The sequence below is a fragment of the Eretmochelys imbricata genome, chromosome 23, assembly GCF_965152235.1.
Source record: "Eretmochelys imbricata isolate rEreImb1 chromosome 23, rEreImb1.hap1, whole genome shotgun sequence".
Lineage (NCBI taxonomy): Eukaryota > Metazoa > Chordata > Testudines > Cheloniidae > Eretmochelys > Eretmochelys imbricata.
Genome location: NC_135594.1, coordinates 15,865,025 through 15,881,951, shown reverse-complemented (window position 1 = coordinate 15,881,951; position 16,927 = coordinate 15,865,025). Strand labels below are relative to the sequence as shown.

Genomic DNA, 16,927 nt, shown 5'->3' with positions numbered 1-16,927 from the left:
GCCTGCCCTGGGATCAGACCCACGGGCCCATGCAGCTCAGTAGCTCCTCAGGCCCCCCATCAGAGCCACAGGCCCATCGAGCTTGATATCCTGTGGCCCAGGCCCACATCTGTGAGCCCATGGATTACGTGCTTTGCTGGAAGTTCTTAAAAACCCAGGTGGTAGAATAGAACCCAGGTGTCTGGCTCCTTCTCCCGTGCTCTAACCACTGGACCCCAGCCCCTCTGCCAGAGCCAGGGAGAGAACCCAGGAGTGCTGGCTCCCAGCTCCCTGCTCTAACCACTAGACCCCACTCCCCTCCCAGAGCTGGGGAGAGAACCCAGGTGTCCGGGCTCCCAGCCCCCCCACCCCGCTTTAACCCGCCAGACCTGTGACCCATGTGGTGTGTTTTATTTTATGCCACACCAAACATGGGGGCGACTTTTGCCACCACCAAGATGGCGGTGAAGGGGGCTCCGGCTTTCTGGGGAAGGCGTGCTCCGCTCCCGCCTGCCGCTCTCGACGTGGCGGTGCACCACACTCAGTATGGCCGACCGGGCCTTACAATGCGGTGCCACACTCAAAATGGCGGATTAAAAGCAACGTGGGTCCCTTCCCCTTTAGCCGCTTCCAAGATGGCGGATCCCGGGCCCTTGCCCGTGCGCCGCACCCAAGATGGCGCCGGCCGGAAGCAGGTGAACGAGGCCTCAGGGGGCGGTGACGGCGCAGGGAAGGGGGAGGGTCCTCAGCGTCGCCGCTTCCTGTTTCCGGTCGGGCCGGCGGGTGGGGGCGGGGCGCGGGCCATGGCGGCGGCAGGGGGGGGTCCCGGGACTCGAGGCCCAGCGGCGCGAGGTGGAGGCGGCGGAGCAGCGCGGCCTGCGGGCGGGGGAGCGATGGTGAGGGGCGGGGCCAGGGGGGCTGTGGGGAGAGGGGGGGCTAGTGCGGAGGAAGGGCTGGGGGGGCGGCTGTGGGGAGGGGGGCTAGTAGCGGGGGAGGGGCCTGCGGGGCTGGGGGAGGGGGGCTAGTGACAGGGGGAGGAGCCTGGGAGGGGGTGGCTGTGGGGAGGTGGGCTAGTGGCGGAGGAAGGGCCTGTGGGGGTGGGGAGGGGGGCTAGGGAGCGGGGGAGGAGCCGGGGAGGGGGGCCTAGTGGCGGGGGAGGGGCCTGTGGGGTGTGGGGGTGGCGGGGGAGGGGCCTGTGGGGGTGGGGAGGGGGGCTAGTGGCGGGGGAGGGGCCTGGGAGGGGGTGGCTGTGGGGAGGGGGGCTAGTGGCGGAGGAAGGGCCTGTGGGGGTGGGGAGGGGGGCTAGTGACAGGGGAGGGGGAAAGAGAAGGGAGCGGGGGAGGAGCTGGGGAGGGGGGCTAGTGGTGGGGGAGGGGCCTGTGGGGGTGGGGAGGGGGGCTAGTGGCGGGGGAGGGGCCTGTGGGGGTGGGGAGGGGGGCTAGTGGTGGGGGGAGGGGCCTGTGGGGGTGGGGAGGGGGGCTAGTGGTGGGGGAGGGGCCTGGGAGGGGGTGGCTGTGGGGAAGGGGGCTAGTGGCGGAGGAAGGGCCTGTGGGGGTGGGGAGGGGGGCTAGTGACAGGGGAGGGGCCTGTGGGAGTGGGGAGGGGGGCTAGTGGCAGGGGAGGGGGCTGGGGGAGGGGGGCTAGTGACAGGGGGAGGAGCCTGGCAGGGGGTGGCTGTGGGGAGGGGGGCTAGTGGCGGGGGAGGGGGGAAAGCGAAGGGAGGAGCGGGCGGGAAGGGGGTGATGGTGGGGAGCGGTTGGAGGAGGCCCCGGGGGGACCCGGTTGTGGAAGGGAGGAGTTAGGGTGGGGAGGAGGCTGGTGAGTCCTGGATTCTGTCTGTTTGGGCGGGGGGGTGGGAGAAGGGGCTGCCATGGGGGGGCGGTTGGGTTTGGGGACTTGCCCCCATGGCCACCATAATGGTCCTTCCACCCTTGGGAAGGACCAGAGATGGGGGGAGGGGGAAGATGCCAGCTTACCTGAGATGCTTGTGGGTTCCCTGACTCCTATATCCCCCCGAGAATCCCCCAAGCCTACTATCGCTGGGATCCCCTATCCTTATGCCCCGAGGAAGCTGGCTGCCCGCTGCCTCCCGCCTTGACCCCACCGGTTACCCCAGCTAGTGGCTGACCAGCCTCCTGGCCCCTTTTCGGCCGCGGGGCTCGTCCCACAGGGTCAGGTGTGGACCCCAGCGTCGTGGGTAAACCCCAGCTCTGCTCGCACCCTCCCTCCCCCAGAAGGTTACAGTTGAGGCCAGTTAATTGTCCAGCTCACGGTTCAGAGCGGTCCCACAGCCTTGCTGTGTAGTGTTCTCCAGTTGCCCCACCCTCGAGGTGGCTGCATCTCAGCATGGGTGACCCGTCCCCATGTGGCGTTTCCCCAGTGTAGGAGCCCTGCTAGGAAGTAGGTTGCAGCCAGGCAGAGCTGTCCTGGGACAGTCCCAGCAAGGGAGGGAGTGAAAATCAGAAGTAGCTGATGTCACCACAGAACTGGGAAGTCCCGTCCCTGAATCCTGGACTCCCCAGGAAGCAAAGTTAGGACTTTCCCGGGCAGCAAGAGTTTACTGACTCATCTGCAAATGATTGTTCCCCCTGGGCTGAGATGCAGCCACCTCTGGGGTGGGGCAGCTGGGGAACAGCTGTACATAAGGGTGCACACAGATGGCTCGCCCGGTGTTGAGATGCAGCCACCTCTGGGGGGGGGGGGGGTGACAACAGCTGCACATAATGAGGGACAGCAATTTGATAAAGGAAAAGAGAGAATCCTGAACCCAGCTGGGACGGAGAAGACTTTCTCTGGTTAGGGATTGGCCAGAATGCCTGGGTTCATTCTTTCCTGGTGGGAGCGATGTGAAGAGCCCCCCTCCCCCGCTTGCTCCCTTGGCTCTGGCAGGAGGATCTGGGGGGGACAATCATGGGGGGGGGCAGGGCCGAGCAGGGCAGATTAGGTGGCAAAAAGGGAACAAGGGCAGGGGGGTTGGTGGGTGTGTTGGCATAAGATTAAACAGTGGCCTAGGTGTAGCCCCAGGGGAGCGGGGGGGCTGCAGGCATCTGGGGCGGGGCTGAGCTGCAGCTGGGTCCATCCCTCCCCCACACAGGTACCTGCTGGAGAATCATTGGTACCAGCAGTGGAAGGAGTATGTGGAATCGGGTGACCAGAACTCCAGCTCCTTCCCTGGGCACATCAACAACTCGGAGCTCTTTGAAGGTACCTGACCACCAGGCTGGGAGCCAGGACACCTGGGTTCTCTCCCCGGCTCTGGGAGTGGAGTGGAGTGGAGTCTAGTGGTTTAGAGCACAGAGGATGCAGGGCTAGGATGCCTGGGTCCTTTCCTGGCTCTGGGAGGGGAGTGGGGTCTAGTGATTAGAGCAGGGCGTGGCTGGGAGCCAGGATGCCTGGGTTCTCACCGGGCACTGGCAGGGGAGTGAGGTTTGCTGTCCCGTAGCAGTGAGTTCCAGAGGTGAATTCCCTGGGGTATTTAGAGAACGTCGTCATTCTGGTAGCCTGCAATAGCAAGTTGGCTCTTGGTGCTGCCCCGGCTGGCTAACCTTTCCCCTGCCCCCCAAGACCTGGAGTCGTTCCGGCTGAAGGAGCGGCTGGTGGAGTCCGAGGAGTATGTGCTGGTGCCCGAGGACGTGTGGAACAAGCTGGTGAGCTGGTACGGGCTGGAGCATGACCAGCCGCCCATTGAACGCAAGGTGAGGGCCGGGCGCCTGCCTTGGAGGGGGCATCCTCGGGCGCTAGGGAATGGGGGCCAGGCGCGGGGGGCGGGGTCGCGTGCCAGCCCCTGGAGCGCGTGTGATCCTGGTCAGGCTGCTTGGGCGCTGGTGCCAGGACACGGAGAAGCTCATGAGCCCCCCAGGCTCAGTGTCCATAGGGTACCGTGATAGAATCATAGAATATCAGGGTTGGAAGGGACCTCAGGTGGTCACCTAGTCCAACCCCCTGGTCAAAGCAGGACCAATCCCCAGTTTTTGCCCCAGATCCCTAAATGGCTCCCTCAAGGATTGAACTCACAACCCTGGGTTTAGCCGGCCAAAGCTCAAACCACTGAGCTATCCCTCCCCCACCAATGATCCTCTCTGCCCAGGCCCCCTGCCTCTGGCAGCCAGGGTGTGGAAGGTGCCAGGGCAGGATGGCGCCCCCTTGGCTGGCTCACAGCCCCTGTCTCTCACCGGCAGGTGGTGGAGCTGCCCAGCACGCAGAAAGTGGAGGTGTACCCGGTGGAGCTGTGTCTCTGTCAGCACAACGACCTGGACAGCCCTGTCACCGCCCAGTTCAGCCGCGTGGACACCATCGGTAACCCAGGCGTCCGGGGGTGGGGGGGCTGAGCTGCTGTGGCTGTTGCGACCCCCTCCCCATCATCAGAGCCCTGCAGTGGGGGGTCCCTCGGGTTAACGTTCCCCTCCCCACAGACGCGGTGCTCCAGGAAGCCCGGGGCCAGTTTGAGGTGCCCCCTGAGGACGAGACCAGGCTCTGGGTGAAGAACTCGGATGGATCCTGCGAGCGGCTCCGGAACATCCACATGACAGTGCTGGATGCCTGCCTCAGCACGGGGCAGGTAGGAGCTGGGGGTGCCGTGGGGCGGGGAGCAGGGTGGGGGGCTGGGCAGAGGGTGCTGTCCCCTGGCAGTCAGGGCTGGGCACTGGAGGGGGGGTGCTGTGCTGCGGGGAGCAGGCAGGTGGGTTTAACGAGCTCAGCGGCCCCTCTTCTACCGCAGGTGGTGATAATGGAGACGCGAAACAAGGACGGAACCTGGCCCAGTTCTCGACCCCACATCATGTGAGTGCCCCTTTCTCACGGGGAGGGGCGGAATGGTGCCAGTATAACCCTGGTGCCCCGCCCCAGAGGTGGCTGCATCTCAGGCCTGGCTGAGCCGTCCTCGTGTGGCTTTCTGTGTGGCTGTTTCCTAGCTGCCCCACACCAGAGGTGGTTGCATCTCTGAGCTGTCTCTCTACAGTGTTGTGTGTGGCTGTTCCCCAGCTGTCTCTCCTCACTGCCCGCGCCTTGTGCTCCCCAGGAGGAACTCTGTGGAGGACGAGGAGCTGTACAGGGGGCAGCCGGGGGTCTGCGGCCTGACAAACCTGGGCAACACCTGCTTCATGAACTCGGCCTTCCAGGTAGCTTCTGCACCCGGGCTCAGGAAATCCCACTTGGGGTCGGACCCCGCGGGGCTCATGACACTTCCACCCAGGAGAGGGCGGCTGCCCCATGTGTGTGCTGCAGCGCCCTCTGCTGGATCGAGCTGATTGAGCGGCTCCTTCTAGGGAGGGGTGGGGCGTGGGCATGCCTGTGCTGAAAGGTGCTGCTCAATTCTGGCTCTGGAGGGGAGTGGGGTCCAGTGGTTAGAGCAGGCGGGGCTGGGAGCCAGGACTCCTGGGTTCTCTCCTGACTCTGGGAGGGGAGTGGGTGGTTAGCAAGGTGGAGCTGGGTTCTGTGTGGGGCTGTGGAATTTCAGGATCCACCCCTCACTGATCCCACGTGCTCCCCCCCTTGCAGTGTCTCAGCAACGTGCCCCCCCTCACGGAGTATTTCCTCAACAACCACTACCTGGGGGAACTGAACTTCAGCAACCCGCTGGGCATGAAGGGCGAGATCGCCGAGGCCTACGCTGACCTGGTGAAACAGGCCTGGTCCGGCCACCACCGCGCCATCGTGCCGCGCATGTTCAAGGTACCACCCTCCCCATCCCGGCGCCCCCCGCCTCATCCCGGCCCCTCGGATCTGGACAGCGCTGCCCCATCATGCTGTGCTTCAAGGCACCTGGCCCCTGCTCCAATCCCCCTTTTCCCTCCGCTGCCAGCATCTCCCCGCTTACCCGTGTCCTGGGGAGGGGCTGACCCCGGGGAGCAGGGTGGACTCCCCCAGGCCTGACCCCCACTCTCCCCCAGACCAAGGTGGGGCACTTTGCCTCGCAGTTCCTGGGCTACCAGCAGCACGACGCACAGGAGCTGCTGTCCTTCCTGCTGGATGGGCTGCACGAGGACCTCAACCGCGTCAAGCGCAAGGAGTACGTGGAGCTGCGGGACGCGGCTGGCCGGCCCGACGAGGTGAGGGGCCGGGGGGGCTCCCAGCAAGCAGCTGGGTGCTGTGGGGCAGGGAGCAGGGCGGTGGACTCAGCCAAGGGCAGGCGGGCGGCGTTCCAGTCGGCTGCCCCTCCCCAGAAGTGGCTGTCCCGTGCCCCAGCCTGCTGTCCCTTCGCCCTGCAGGAGGTGGCGGAGGAGGCCTGGCGGAACCACAAGCGCCGGAACGACTCCATCATCGTGGATATCTTCCATGGGCTCTTCAAATCCACGCTGGTGTGCCCGGCCTGCGGCAAGGTCTCCGTCACCTTTGACCCCTTCTGCTACCTCAGTGCGCCCCTGCCCGTCAGCCAGGAGCGCACCATGGAGCTCTTCTTCGTCTACATGGACCCCCGCCGCAAGCCCCAGCAGGTCTGAGCGTGGGGGTGGGGGCCAGGACTCCTGGGTTCTGTCCCCGGCACTGGGAGGGAGTGGGGTCTAGTGGTTAGAGCTGGGGGGGGAGGGGGGCTGTGGGCCAGGACATCTGGGTTCTCTCCTTGGCACTGGGAGCGGAGTGGGGTCTAGTGGTTACAGTGTGGGGGCTGGGGGCTGGGACTCCATCTCTCTGGGGGTCCCTGTGGGGGTGCTGGGGGTGTCTCTGATGCTGGCTGTCTCCCCCTACAGCACAGAGTGGTCGTGCCCAAGGCTGGCAAAGTGCTGGATCTGTGCATCGCTCTGGCCAAGCACACGGGGGTCCCGGCTGAGCAGGTCAGCGCCCGCCCTGCCCCTCAGTGGTGCTGGGTGGCTTGCGGGAGGGGGAATGGGACTTGGGGCCCCTCCCTGTAGGGGCTGTGGCGGACTGACAGGATGGGTGCTGCCAGCCCCCCAGGGAGCCCCCTTGCCTCACTGGTTCTTAAGGTCTATGCTGGGTCTTTTTGGGGTGCTGAATGGCCATGGAGCGAGGGTGCTCTCCTCCCCCCACACACACCCTGTCCCCACCAGCAGACCCAAGACTTGGAACAAAGGGAAACTGAGGCACACACCTGGGTCATGCGAATATCCCACCAAATTGTCATTTTGCTCCGGGGCTGTGGCTCCGATCTGGCCCCAGGCCCCAGGGCGGGAACTGGCTGGCTCAGGGGGGCGGGGAATGTGGCCAGTCCCTACTGGGGGTCACCGGCCCAGTCCAGGCGGTGCTCAGGGCTGGTCTTCTTCCCCCCCTCTCCCCGCCCGCCCACAGATGATGGTGGCCGACGTGTTCAGCCATCGCTTCTACAAGCTGTACCAGGCGGACGAGGCTCTGAGCTGCATCCTAGACAGAGACGACATCTTCGTGTAAGCGCCGGGGGAGGTTCTGGGGGTGCTGTGTGTGGGGGTCCCCTGTGGGTATGAAGTGGGGGTGGGAGGGGCAGAATGTGGGGGGGGATGTGTCTCAGCACCAGCACCCCAGGCACAAGGGGGCGGGGCTGGCGGACATGGGGGGGCTCTGTGTGCCCCCCAGGTACGAGGTGGGGGGGCAGTGGGGAGGGCAGTGGGGGGGCGGGGGCACCATGTGGTGGGCCGTGTTTCAGTGCTGTCTCCCCCCAGGTATGAAGTAGCAGGGGGGCTGGCGGAGCCAGGGGGGGCGCTGGTGCTGCCCGTGTACTTGCGGGAGCGGGCGCCCCCCCGCGACGGCGACCCGGGCTACGGGGTGGTTCTGTTCGGGCACCCGCTGCTGGTCTCAGTGCCACAGGCACAACTGTCCTGGGACGCCCTCTACGGCCTGCTGCTGGAGCGGCTCTCGTGAGTGTCCCCCGGGACCCCCTCGCCCCTGGGGTGCCTGACCCCTGACCCCCAGCCCTCTACGGCCTGCTGCTGGAGCGGCTCTCGTGAGTGTCCCCCGGGACCCCCTCGCCCCTGGGGTGCCTGACCCCTGACCCCCAGCCCTCTACGGCCTGCGGCTGGAGCGGCTCTCGTGAGTGTCCCCCGGGACCCCCTCGCCCCTGGGGTGCCTGACCCCTGACCCCCAGCCCTCTACGGCCTGCTGCTGGAGCGGCTCTCGTGAGTGTCCCCCGGGACCCCCTCGCCCCTGGGGTGCCTGACCCCTGACCCCCAGCCCTCTACGGCCTGCTGCTGGAGCGGCTCTCGTGAGTGTCCCCCGGGACCCCCTCGCCCCTGGGGTGCCTGACCCCTGACCCCCAGCCCTCTACGGCCTGCGGCTGGAGCGGCTCTCGTGAGTGTCCCCCGGGACCCCCTCGCCCCTGGGGTGCCTGACCCCTGACCCCCAGCCCTCTACGGCCTGCGGCTGGAGCGGCTCTCGTGAGTGTCCCCCGGGACCCCCTCGCCCCTGGGGTGCCTGACCCCTGACCCCCAGCCCTCTACGGCCTGCGGCTGGAGCGGCTCTCGTGAGTGTCCCCCGGGACCCCCTCGCCCCTGGGGTGCCTGACCCCTGACCCCCAGCCCTCTACGGCCTGCTGCTGGAGCGGCTCTCGTGAGTGTCCCCCGGGACCCCCTCGCCCCTGGGGTGCCTGACCCCTGACCCCCAGCCCTCTACGGCCTGCTGCTGGAGCGGCTCTCGTGAGTGTCCCCCGGGACCCCCTCGCCCCTGGGGTGCCTGACCCCTGACCCCCAGCCCTCTACGGCCTGCGGCTGGAGCGGCTCTCGTGAGTGTCCCCCGGGACCCCCTCGCCCCTGGGGTGCCTGACCCCTGACCCCCAGCCCTCTACGGCCTGCGGCTGGAGCGGCTCTCGTGAGTGTCCCCCGGGACCCCCTCGCCCCTGGGGTGCCTGACCCCTGACCCCCAGCCCTCTACGGCCTGCTGCTGGAGCGGCTCTCGTGAGTGTCCCCCGGGACCCCCCTCGCCCCTGGGGTGCCTGACCCCTGACCCCCAGCCCTCTACGGCCTGCGGCTGGAGCGGCTCTCGTGAGTGTCCCCCGGGACCCCCTCGCCCCTGGGGTGCCTGACCCCTGACCCCCAGCCCTCTACGGCCTGCTGCTGGAGCGGCTCTCGTGAGTGTCCCCCGGGACCCCCTCGCCCCTGGGGTGCCTGACCCCTGACCCCCAGCCCTCTACGGCCTGCGGCTGGAGCGGCTCTCGTGAGTGTCCCCCGGGACCCCCTCGCCCCTGGGGTGCCTGACCCCTGACCCCCAGCCCTCTACGGCCTGCGGCTGGAGCGGCTCTCGTGAGTGTCCCCCGGGACCCCCTCGCCCCTGGGGTGCCTGACCCCTGACCCCCAGCCCTCTACGGCCTGCGGCTGGAGCGGCTCTCGTGAGTGTCCCCCGGGACCCCCTCGCCCCTGGGGTGCCTGACCCCTGACCCCCAGCCCTCTACGGCCTGCGGCTGGAGCGGCTCTCGTGAGTGTCCCCCGGGACCCCCTCGCCCCTGGGGTGCCTGACCCCTGACCCCCAGCCCTCTACGGCCTGCGGCTGGAGCGGCTCTCGTGAGTGTCCCCCGGGACCCCCTCGCCCCTGGGGTGCCTGACCCCTGACCCCCAGCCCTCTACGGCCTGCGGCTGGAGCGGCTCTCGTGAGTGTCCCCCGGGACCCCCTCGCCCCTGGGGTGCCTGACCCCTGACCCCCAGCCCTCTACGGCCTGCTGCTGGAGCGGCTCTCGTGAGTGTCCCCCGGGACCCCCTCACCCCTGGGGTGCCTGACCCCTGACCCCCAGCCCTCTACGGCCTGCGGCTGGAGCTACTCTCGGGACACCCCGCCCGCTGGGACCTCCCGTCCCTGGGGACCCCTTCTATGGCCTGCTGCTGGAGCGGCTCTTGTGAGCGTCCCCCTGGGCCCCCTTCGCCCCTTGCCCCCCCCGTCCCCCCGCCCCGGGAAACCACGGTCTGCTGATCCCTGACCCCCAACCCTGGGATGCTCTCTGTGCCCTGCTGCTGGAACGACTCTGGTGAGTGTCCCGCTGGGACCCCCCGACCCTGGGACCCCACGTCCTGCTGATCCCTGACCCCAGCCCTGGGACCCCCTCTACAGCCTGCTGCTGGAACAGCTCCTGTAAGTGCCTTCCCAAGACTCTGCCCTGCCCCCCTGCTGGTCTCTGACCTCCCCGCCCCCCTGAAATGGAGACCCCTCCCTCCCACAGCTGGGGTGCCTGGCTCCCCCCCCATGCCACGGGGCTCCCTCTCTCCCCTGTCCCAGGGCTCCTCATCTCCGGCCTGCCCCGGCTCAGGCACCGGCTCTGGTTGCAGGCGCTACGTGCGGCGGCCGGAGTCGGGCTCCGAGGAGGAGGAGGAGGAGAGTGAGGAGGAAGATCTGTACGGCCCCCAGGCCAACGGGCTGAGTGAGTGTAAGGCCGGGGGGGGCTCATTGGGGGCTGGGGAGGGCGGGAGAGTATGTGGGCCTGCCTGACCCATGGCACTGGGGACTTGGCTGGGGGGGCTGCCTGACCCGCGGCATTGTGGGCCAGGGGAGCTGGGAGAGGCTGGCAGGGGTTCCCCAGTTGGGGCCGGAGCCATGGGGCCAGCCCATCGTTCCATGGCGGGGGGTGATCCAGACTGACTGCTCCCCCCGCCCCAGATGAATAATGGCCTCGGCCTGGCTGCCCCCTCCCCTTGAACGCTGGAGTCTGCCCCATGACACTGATGTGGGGCGTCTGTCGAGCTGGGGGGGCACTGGGGAGCGGGATGGGCTTAGGGGGCATTGCTGGGGGACACCGGCTTGTGGCCATGGTGTGACTCTGGGGGCGGTGGGGGGCTGGTCTAGGGCGGGGAGAGGGGGGTCTCTGGCCGCGCTGGCTCATGGCTCTGCCCCCCAGGTGAGGAAGAGGAGGAGGCGCCGGGCGAAGGCCCTGCCAGCCAGGCTGCGGAGGGAAGCAGCGGGGGCTCGGGGGGGCCCCCCACCCCGTCCCCGCCCCAGGTGACCCTGGCCCCTACCGCCAACCGGCCCAAACGCAAGTGCCGGCACCGGCGGCTGCTCTTCACCGTGCGCCCGGTGAACGCCAACGGGACCAGCGAGCGCCCGGCCCTGCCAGGCGAGGGCTTTGCACTGCATGGTGAGTAGGGCGCCCCACGGCTGGTGGGACGGGGACTGTTCCCTCTGGGGGGCGCCGGTCCCAATCCTGCACCAGGGCAGAGACTGGCTGGCTCAGAGGGGCAGGGATGGGGGCCTGGGGATGCTGTGCGGCAGGGTGGGGACTGGCTGGCACAGGGGGGGGCAGGGATGGGGCTCCCCCGTAGGGGGCTCTGTGCGGCAGTGCGGGTAACATGGTGTCTCCCCTCGCCCAGCCCAGCTCTATATTGCCATCGACTGGGACTCGGATATGAAGAAACGATACTATGATGAGGAGGAGGCAGAGGTGATGATGCTAACCCGCGGGACTCCCTGCTGCAGGGTGCAATGGGCGAGGGCTAGCTCAGCCAGGGCATTAACCCGTGGGACTCCCTGCTGCAGGGTCTGATGGGGGTGGGGGTAGTTCAGCTAGGGCAGTAACATGTGGGACTCCCTCCTGCAGGGTCTGATGGTGGGAGGTGGGGAATGGCTCAGCCAGAGTGTGAACCTGTGGGAGTCCCCGCTGTGAGGTGGGGCTCGGCCCCCCCTGACAGCCCCATCCCTCGGCAGGGCTACGTGAAACACGAGTGCATGGGCCACGTGCAGCGGCGGCAGCCGGTGAAGCTGCGGGAGTGCGTCGAGCTGTTCACCACGGTGGAGACGCTGGAGGAGGAGAACCCCTGGTGAGAGCCAAGCCCATAGGGCCGGGGGGCAGCAGTGCTGGGAGCTTATGTGCGCCAGGGCCTGGGCTCACCCTGCCCCTGCCTCCCCAGGTACTGCCCCACCTGCAAGCGGCACCAGCTGGCCACCAAGAAGCTGGACCTGTGGGCGCTGCCCGAGGTGCTCATCATCCACCTCAAGCGCTTCTCCTACACCCGGCTCGCCCGTGAGAAGCTTGACACGCTTGTGGAGTTCCCCATCCGGTGAGGACTGCGGCTGGCTCTGGGGCGGGGCAGCTGGGGAAAGGCTGCATATAACGCCACACAGGGGCTGTTTGCTGGCGCTGAGATGCAGCCACCTCTGGGAGAAGGGCAGCTGGGGAACAGTCGCACACAACAGTTGACAGGAAGTGTAAAAAAGAGTGCCACCCCTTGGGCTGCATGGAGGCCAGATAGAATCCCCTGTGCTGCGGATGGGCCAGGACACCAGGGTTCCCGCCCCCCGCTGCGCCCCCCGTAAATCCTCTCCTCTCCTTGCAGTGACCTCGACTTCTCTGACTTCATTATCAAGCCCCGGGCAGACGTGGCGTCTGCGCCCCACAAATACGACCTGATCGCCGTCTCCAACCACTACGGGAGCCTGCGCGATGGGCACTGTATGCAGGGGCTGCGGGTCGGGAGTGAGGGGCGCCGGCCGAGCCGGGGGAGGGAGCCGGGGGGCTGCGGGTCGGGAGTGAGGGGCGCCGGCCGAGCCGGGGCAGGGAGCCGGGGGGGGGGCTGCGGGTCGGGAGTGAGGGGCGCCGGCCGAGCCGGGGCAGGGAGCCGGGGGGGGGGCTGCGGGTCGGGAGTGAGGGGCGCCGGCCGAGCCGGGGCAGGGAGCCGGGGGGGGGCTGCGGGTCGGGAGTGAGGGGCGCCGGCCGAGCCGGGGCAGGGAGCCGGGGGGGGGCTGCGGGTCGGGAGTGAGGGGCGCCGGCCGAGCCGGGGCAGGGAGCCGGGGGGGGGCTGCGGGTCGGGAGTGAGGGGCGCCGGCCGAGCCGGGGCAGGGAGCCGGGGGGGGGCTGCGGGTCGGGAGTGAGGGGCGCCGGCCGAGCCGGGGCAGGGAGCCGGGGGGGGGCTGCGGGTCGGGAGTGAGGGGCGCCGGCCGAGCCGGGGCAGGGAGCCGGGGGGGGGGGCTGCGGGTCGGGAGTGAGGGGCGCCGGCCGAGCCGGGGCAGGGAGCCGGGGGGGGGGCTGCGGGTCGGGAGTGAGGGGCGCCGGCCGAGCCGGGGCAGGGAGCCGGGGGGGGGGCTGCGGGTCGGGAGTGAGGGGCGCCGGCCGAGCCGGGGCAGGGAGCCGGGGGGGGGGCTGCGGGTCGGGAGTGAGGGGCGCCGGCCGAGCCGGGGCAGGGAGCCGGGGGGGGGGCTGCGGGTCGGGAGTGAGGGGCGCCGGCCGAGCCGGGGCAGGGAGCCGGGGGGGGGCTGCGGGTCGGGAGTGAGGGGCGCCGGGGGCGCAGGGTCTCAACCCCCTCCCGTCTCTCAGATACGACGTTCGCCCGGAACAAGGACTCCAGCCAGTGGTTTTACTTTGACGACAGCAGCGTCTCGCCCGTGGCCGAGGCTCAGATCGAGGTGAGTCCGGCCCCGGGGGGCAGCAAGGTCTTGGCCTCCTGCCCCCTTCCCAGTAGGCCCTGCTGCCCCACTCAGGACCCATCTAGTCCTGTTTGCTCCTGCTCCCTCCATCCCTGTGGGGCGCAGTTCTCCCAGCATGCCCTGCTCTGGCGCGGTTCTCCCAGCATGCCCTGCTGTGTCTGACACTCTCCCTTTCTCCTGCAGTCGAAAGCCGCCTACGTCCTGTTCTACCAGCGCCAGGACCGGATCCGCCCCCCCCGCACTGCCCCCTGCCCCAGGCCCCCCGACGCTGGGGGGGGCTGCTGCAGCGACTCCATGGAGGTGGATTGACTCCCGAGGTGTGGGGGAGGGAGGAGCCGGGGTCCCTCCCACCCTTGACCTCAGAGACTTGCCCTGTGGAGACATCTCAGGCCTGTGAACTTGGGGGGCAGCTCCCCCCACCAGCTCAGGGGACCCCCTTCTACCGATGGGGGGGCTGGGCCCCTCCAGCAGCTTCCAAGGGAGGGGGACGGTGGCTGGTGCCAGCATTTCAGAGCCAGCCGGCACCCTGCTATCCCGCCCGTCCTGCCTGGGGGCAGGAGCATGTCTCAGCCTGGTGCACCAGTGGGGGGGCACATCTGAGCAATACGGCTGTCTGACCTTCCTCCCCCTACCTGTTATCCCTGGTGGGGGCAGGGCTGGATGCACCCCCTTGGGGCACACTGCATCTGTGGGGTGAGTCCTGCTCCCCCTTTTCACCCCCTTTTGGCACTTTCAGGCCCCCCTAGCTCCTGTATCCAGGTGGCTCCTGCCGGCCTCAGTATTGAGCAATAACACCCCTTCTCCTCCCCCAGCTGTGGGGTTTTTAACTTATCTCGATGTTCATATGCACAGGGGGGCCCCCTTTCTGCTGAGAGCCTGGGGGGTGAGGAAGCACCAGCACTAGAGGGGTTAACCCCCCCACCCCCGGTGCTTTCAGGGCTGTACATAGGTGCCCAGGGGGCAGGGGCACAGGGGGTGTTTGCTTACGCAGAGACACGTGGGGGGGCAAAGTGTCGCTCCTCCCCTGGGGTTTTGTGCAGATTATTTTTGTTTTCGGGGAAAGAAAAATATTTTTGGGGAATGTGGCAAAACTTGTATATAAAAGAACTTCCTTTTCACACTCAGCCCAGCTGCTTGTGACCTGGCTCGCGGCCCAGCCCCCCGGCCCGGGGTTCAGGCCCCTGCTCCACCAGGGGTTGGTCATGAAAGAAACAGCAGCATGTTAGAATTCCCGGTTCAACACAGGATGGCTCGTCCGGGGCTGCGAGGCGCCTACCTCTGGGGCGGAGCAGCTGGGACCCGTGGCACATGGCAGTGAGCAGGCAGGGTTTGCCCGGCACGGGGATGCAGCCACCTCTGGGGCGGAGCAGCTGGGACCCGCGGCACATGGCAGCGGGCAGGGTTTGCCCGGCACGGGGATGCAGCCACCTCTGGGGCGGAGCAGCTGGGACCCGTGGCACATGGCAGCGAGCGGGCAGGGTTTGCCCGGCACGGGGATGCAGCCACCTCTGGGGCGGGGCAGCTGGGACCCGCGGCACATGGCGGCGAGCGGGGAGGGTTTGGCCGGCACGGGGATGCAGCCACCTCTGGGGCGGGGCAGCTGGGACCCACGGCACATGGCGGAGAGCGGGGAGGGTTTGCCCAGCACGGGGATGCAGCCACCTCTGGGGGGAGGCAGCTGGGACCCGCGGCACATGGCGGCGAGTGGGGAGGGTTTGCCCGGCACGGGGATGCAGCCACCTCTGGGGGGAGGCAGCTGGGACCTGTGGCACATGGCGAGCGGGCAGGGTTTGCCCGGCACGGGGATGCAGCCACCTCTGGGGCGGGGCAGCTGGGCCCCGCGGCACATGGCGGAGAGCGGGGAGGGTTTGCCCGGCACGGGGATGCAGCCACCTCTGGGGCAGGGCAGCTGGGACCCGCGGCACATGGCGGCGAGTGGGGAGGGTTTGCCCGGCACGGGGATGCAGCCACCTCTGGGGCAGGGCAGCTGGGACCCGCGGCACATAGCGGCGAGTGGGGAGGGTTTGCCCGGCACGGGGATGCAGCCACCTCTGGGGCGGGGCAGCTGGGACCAGCCGCCAGAGGCATCACCCCCGGCCCAGACCTCGGCCCGTCCCACGGCCGGGGCCGGCAGCGGGGCCAGCGCAGCTGGGAAGCAGCACAGGGGCCGGGCCCCAGGCGGGGCGAGAGCCCGCGGGGCTGAGTGGGGCCGGGCCCGGCTCTGGGAGACGCTGTGAGGGGCGGAGCGAGACCCCCGGGCCAGGCCTCGCGGGCGGGGCACGAGCCCCCCAGAGCCGGCCCCGGGGGCAGCCGCGCCCGCCCCGCCCGAAGGGGAGACACTGCCCGGGGGCGGGGCCGGGGGCGGGGCTGGAAGAGGGCGGGGTCGGTGCCCTGAAGCCGCTCCCGGGGGGTGACGCGGCGCCCGGGGGCGGGGCTCGGGGGACCCCGGACTTGGGGGGCGGGGTCAGGGTTCGGGGGCTCGGCCCGCCGAGCGGCGCTGCTGAGACCCGCTTCCGGTCTTGATGGCGTCACTCCCATGCGCCAAACACGGCGCTTCCGGCTCCCGAGCCTCGTTGCCGAGGATACCGCGTGTGCGTCCGGCGCGCTCTTTATTCTCCAGTGCGGCGGGAAGCGCTTCCGGGGTCAGAGTGACGGAGGGGAGCGGTATCAACTTCCGTTTCCAGAGCGGAACTTCCCGGCGCGCGCTCCCAGCTGACTTCCGTTGAGGGCCGCCACCCGGAAGTGGCCGCGCACGCGTCTATTTCCGGCGGCTCAGTGGCGGTGGGGTGTGTGGGGGGTCTCGGTGACCTTTGACCTCCGAGGGGCGGGACCCGCAGCGCCCGCCATGGGGCCGGCAGGGAAGGCGCCGCGTTACGAGGCCTTCGTCAGCGACGTGCTGCAGCGAGACCTGTGGTGAGTCCTGGCCCCGCCCTCAGTGAGCGCTCGGCCCCGCCCCGACAGAACGCTCGGTCCTGGCCCCGCCCTCACTGACGGCTTCGCTCGGCCCCGCCCCCTCTCAGCCCCGGCCCCGCCCCCGCCTCCTGGTCCCCTCGTGGCCCCGCCCTCATCGACTGCTCGCCCCCACCCCTTGACCCCACCTTGCTCCCCCCACTGAGCACTCAGCCCCGCCCCCTGGTCCGCCTGGCCCCGCCCCACCACCTACTTAGCCCCGCCCCCGCCCCCGCCTGGCCCCGCCCACACCGACTGCTCAGGCCTGCCCCCCATGGACCCCCGTCATTCACACCCCTCACCTCTCGCTTTAGCACATCTGCCCCCCCACGGCCTCGCCCCCCCGCACTGGCACCGAGTCAGCTGGGACCCCCCCGCAGTGCCGCGGATCCCGGGACATGCGCCCCCCGAGCCGAGCGACCCCAAGAGTCAGGAAGTGTCTCCCGTCGTCCGGCTCCAGCCCCTCACCGGCTCGGCCGGCCTGACGCGGGGCCTGGCCCCTCGCGGATCTGTCAGCCGGTCTCGGGGCTCCCTGCCTCCCTTTTCCTCCTGTCTGCGCCCACCTGGGTTAAAGCATGGGGTGCCCAGCGCCGGACACATCCCCCCAGCGTCGAGCAGAGCGGGGCGCCCCCCCCAGGCCCCATTCACCCCCCCACCCGGACAGTCGCCTTTTCCGCCGTGGCCCCCACCTCCGACTCGGACCCTGTTTGTCACCCGCGGGATTCCCCGGCCCCGGCGGTGA

At 69.2% G+C, this 16,927-nt stretch overlaps 1 protein-coding gene across 2 annotated transcripts; it reads left to right on the top strand.

The window, feature by feature from the left end:
• Nucleotides 1-763: 763 nt before the first annotated feature.
• USP11 (ubiquitin specific peptidase 11) lies at nucleotides 764-14,360 on the top strand. Of its 2 annotated transcripts, XM_077840608.1 has the most exons (20): nucleotides 764-875; nucleotides 3,544-3,674; nucleotides 4,158-4,275; nucleotides 4,392-4,537; nucleotides 4,697-4,758; nucleotides 4,997-5,096; nucleotides 5,476-5,649; nucleotides 5,868-6,026; nucleotides 6,186-6,410; nucleotides 6,663-6,746; nucleotides 7,219-7,313; nucleotides 7,566-7,760; nucleotides 10,152-10,249; nucleotides 10,718-10,954; nucleotides 11,187-11,257; nucleotides 11,521-11,633; nucleotides 11,724-11,873; nucleotides 12,150-12,265; nucleotides 13,127-13,215; nucleotides 13,420-14,360. In XM_077840608.1, the coding sequence occupies exons 4-20, from the start codon at nucleotides 4,502-4,504 to the stop codon at nucleotides 13,543-13,545; spliced, it is 2,130 nt and encodes a 709-aa protein (XP_077696734.1). In that variant the 5' UTR covers nucleotides 764-875; nucleotides 3,544-3,674; nucleotides 4,158-4,275; nucleotides 4,392-4,501; the 3' UTR covers nucleotides 13,546-14,360. The 2 variants fall into 2 exon arrangements, with proteins under 2 accessions (XP_077696734.1, XP_077696733.1); XM_077840607.1 differs by lacking the exons at nucleotides 764-875; nucleotides 3,544-3,674 and having other exon boundaries at nucleotides 4,166-4,275; nucleotides 10,152-10,243.
• The last annotated feature ends 2,567 nt before the right edge of the window (nucleotides 14,361-16,927 follow it).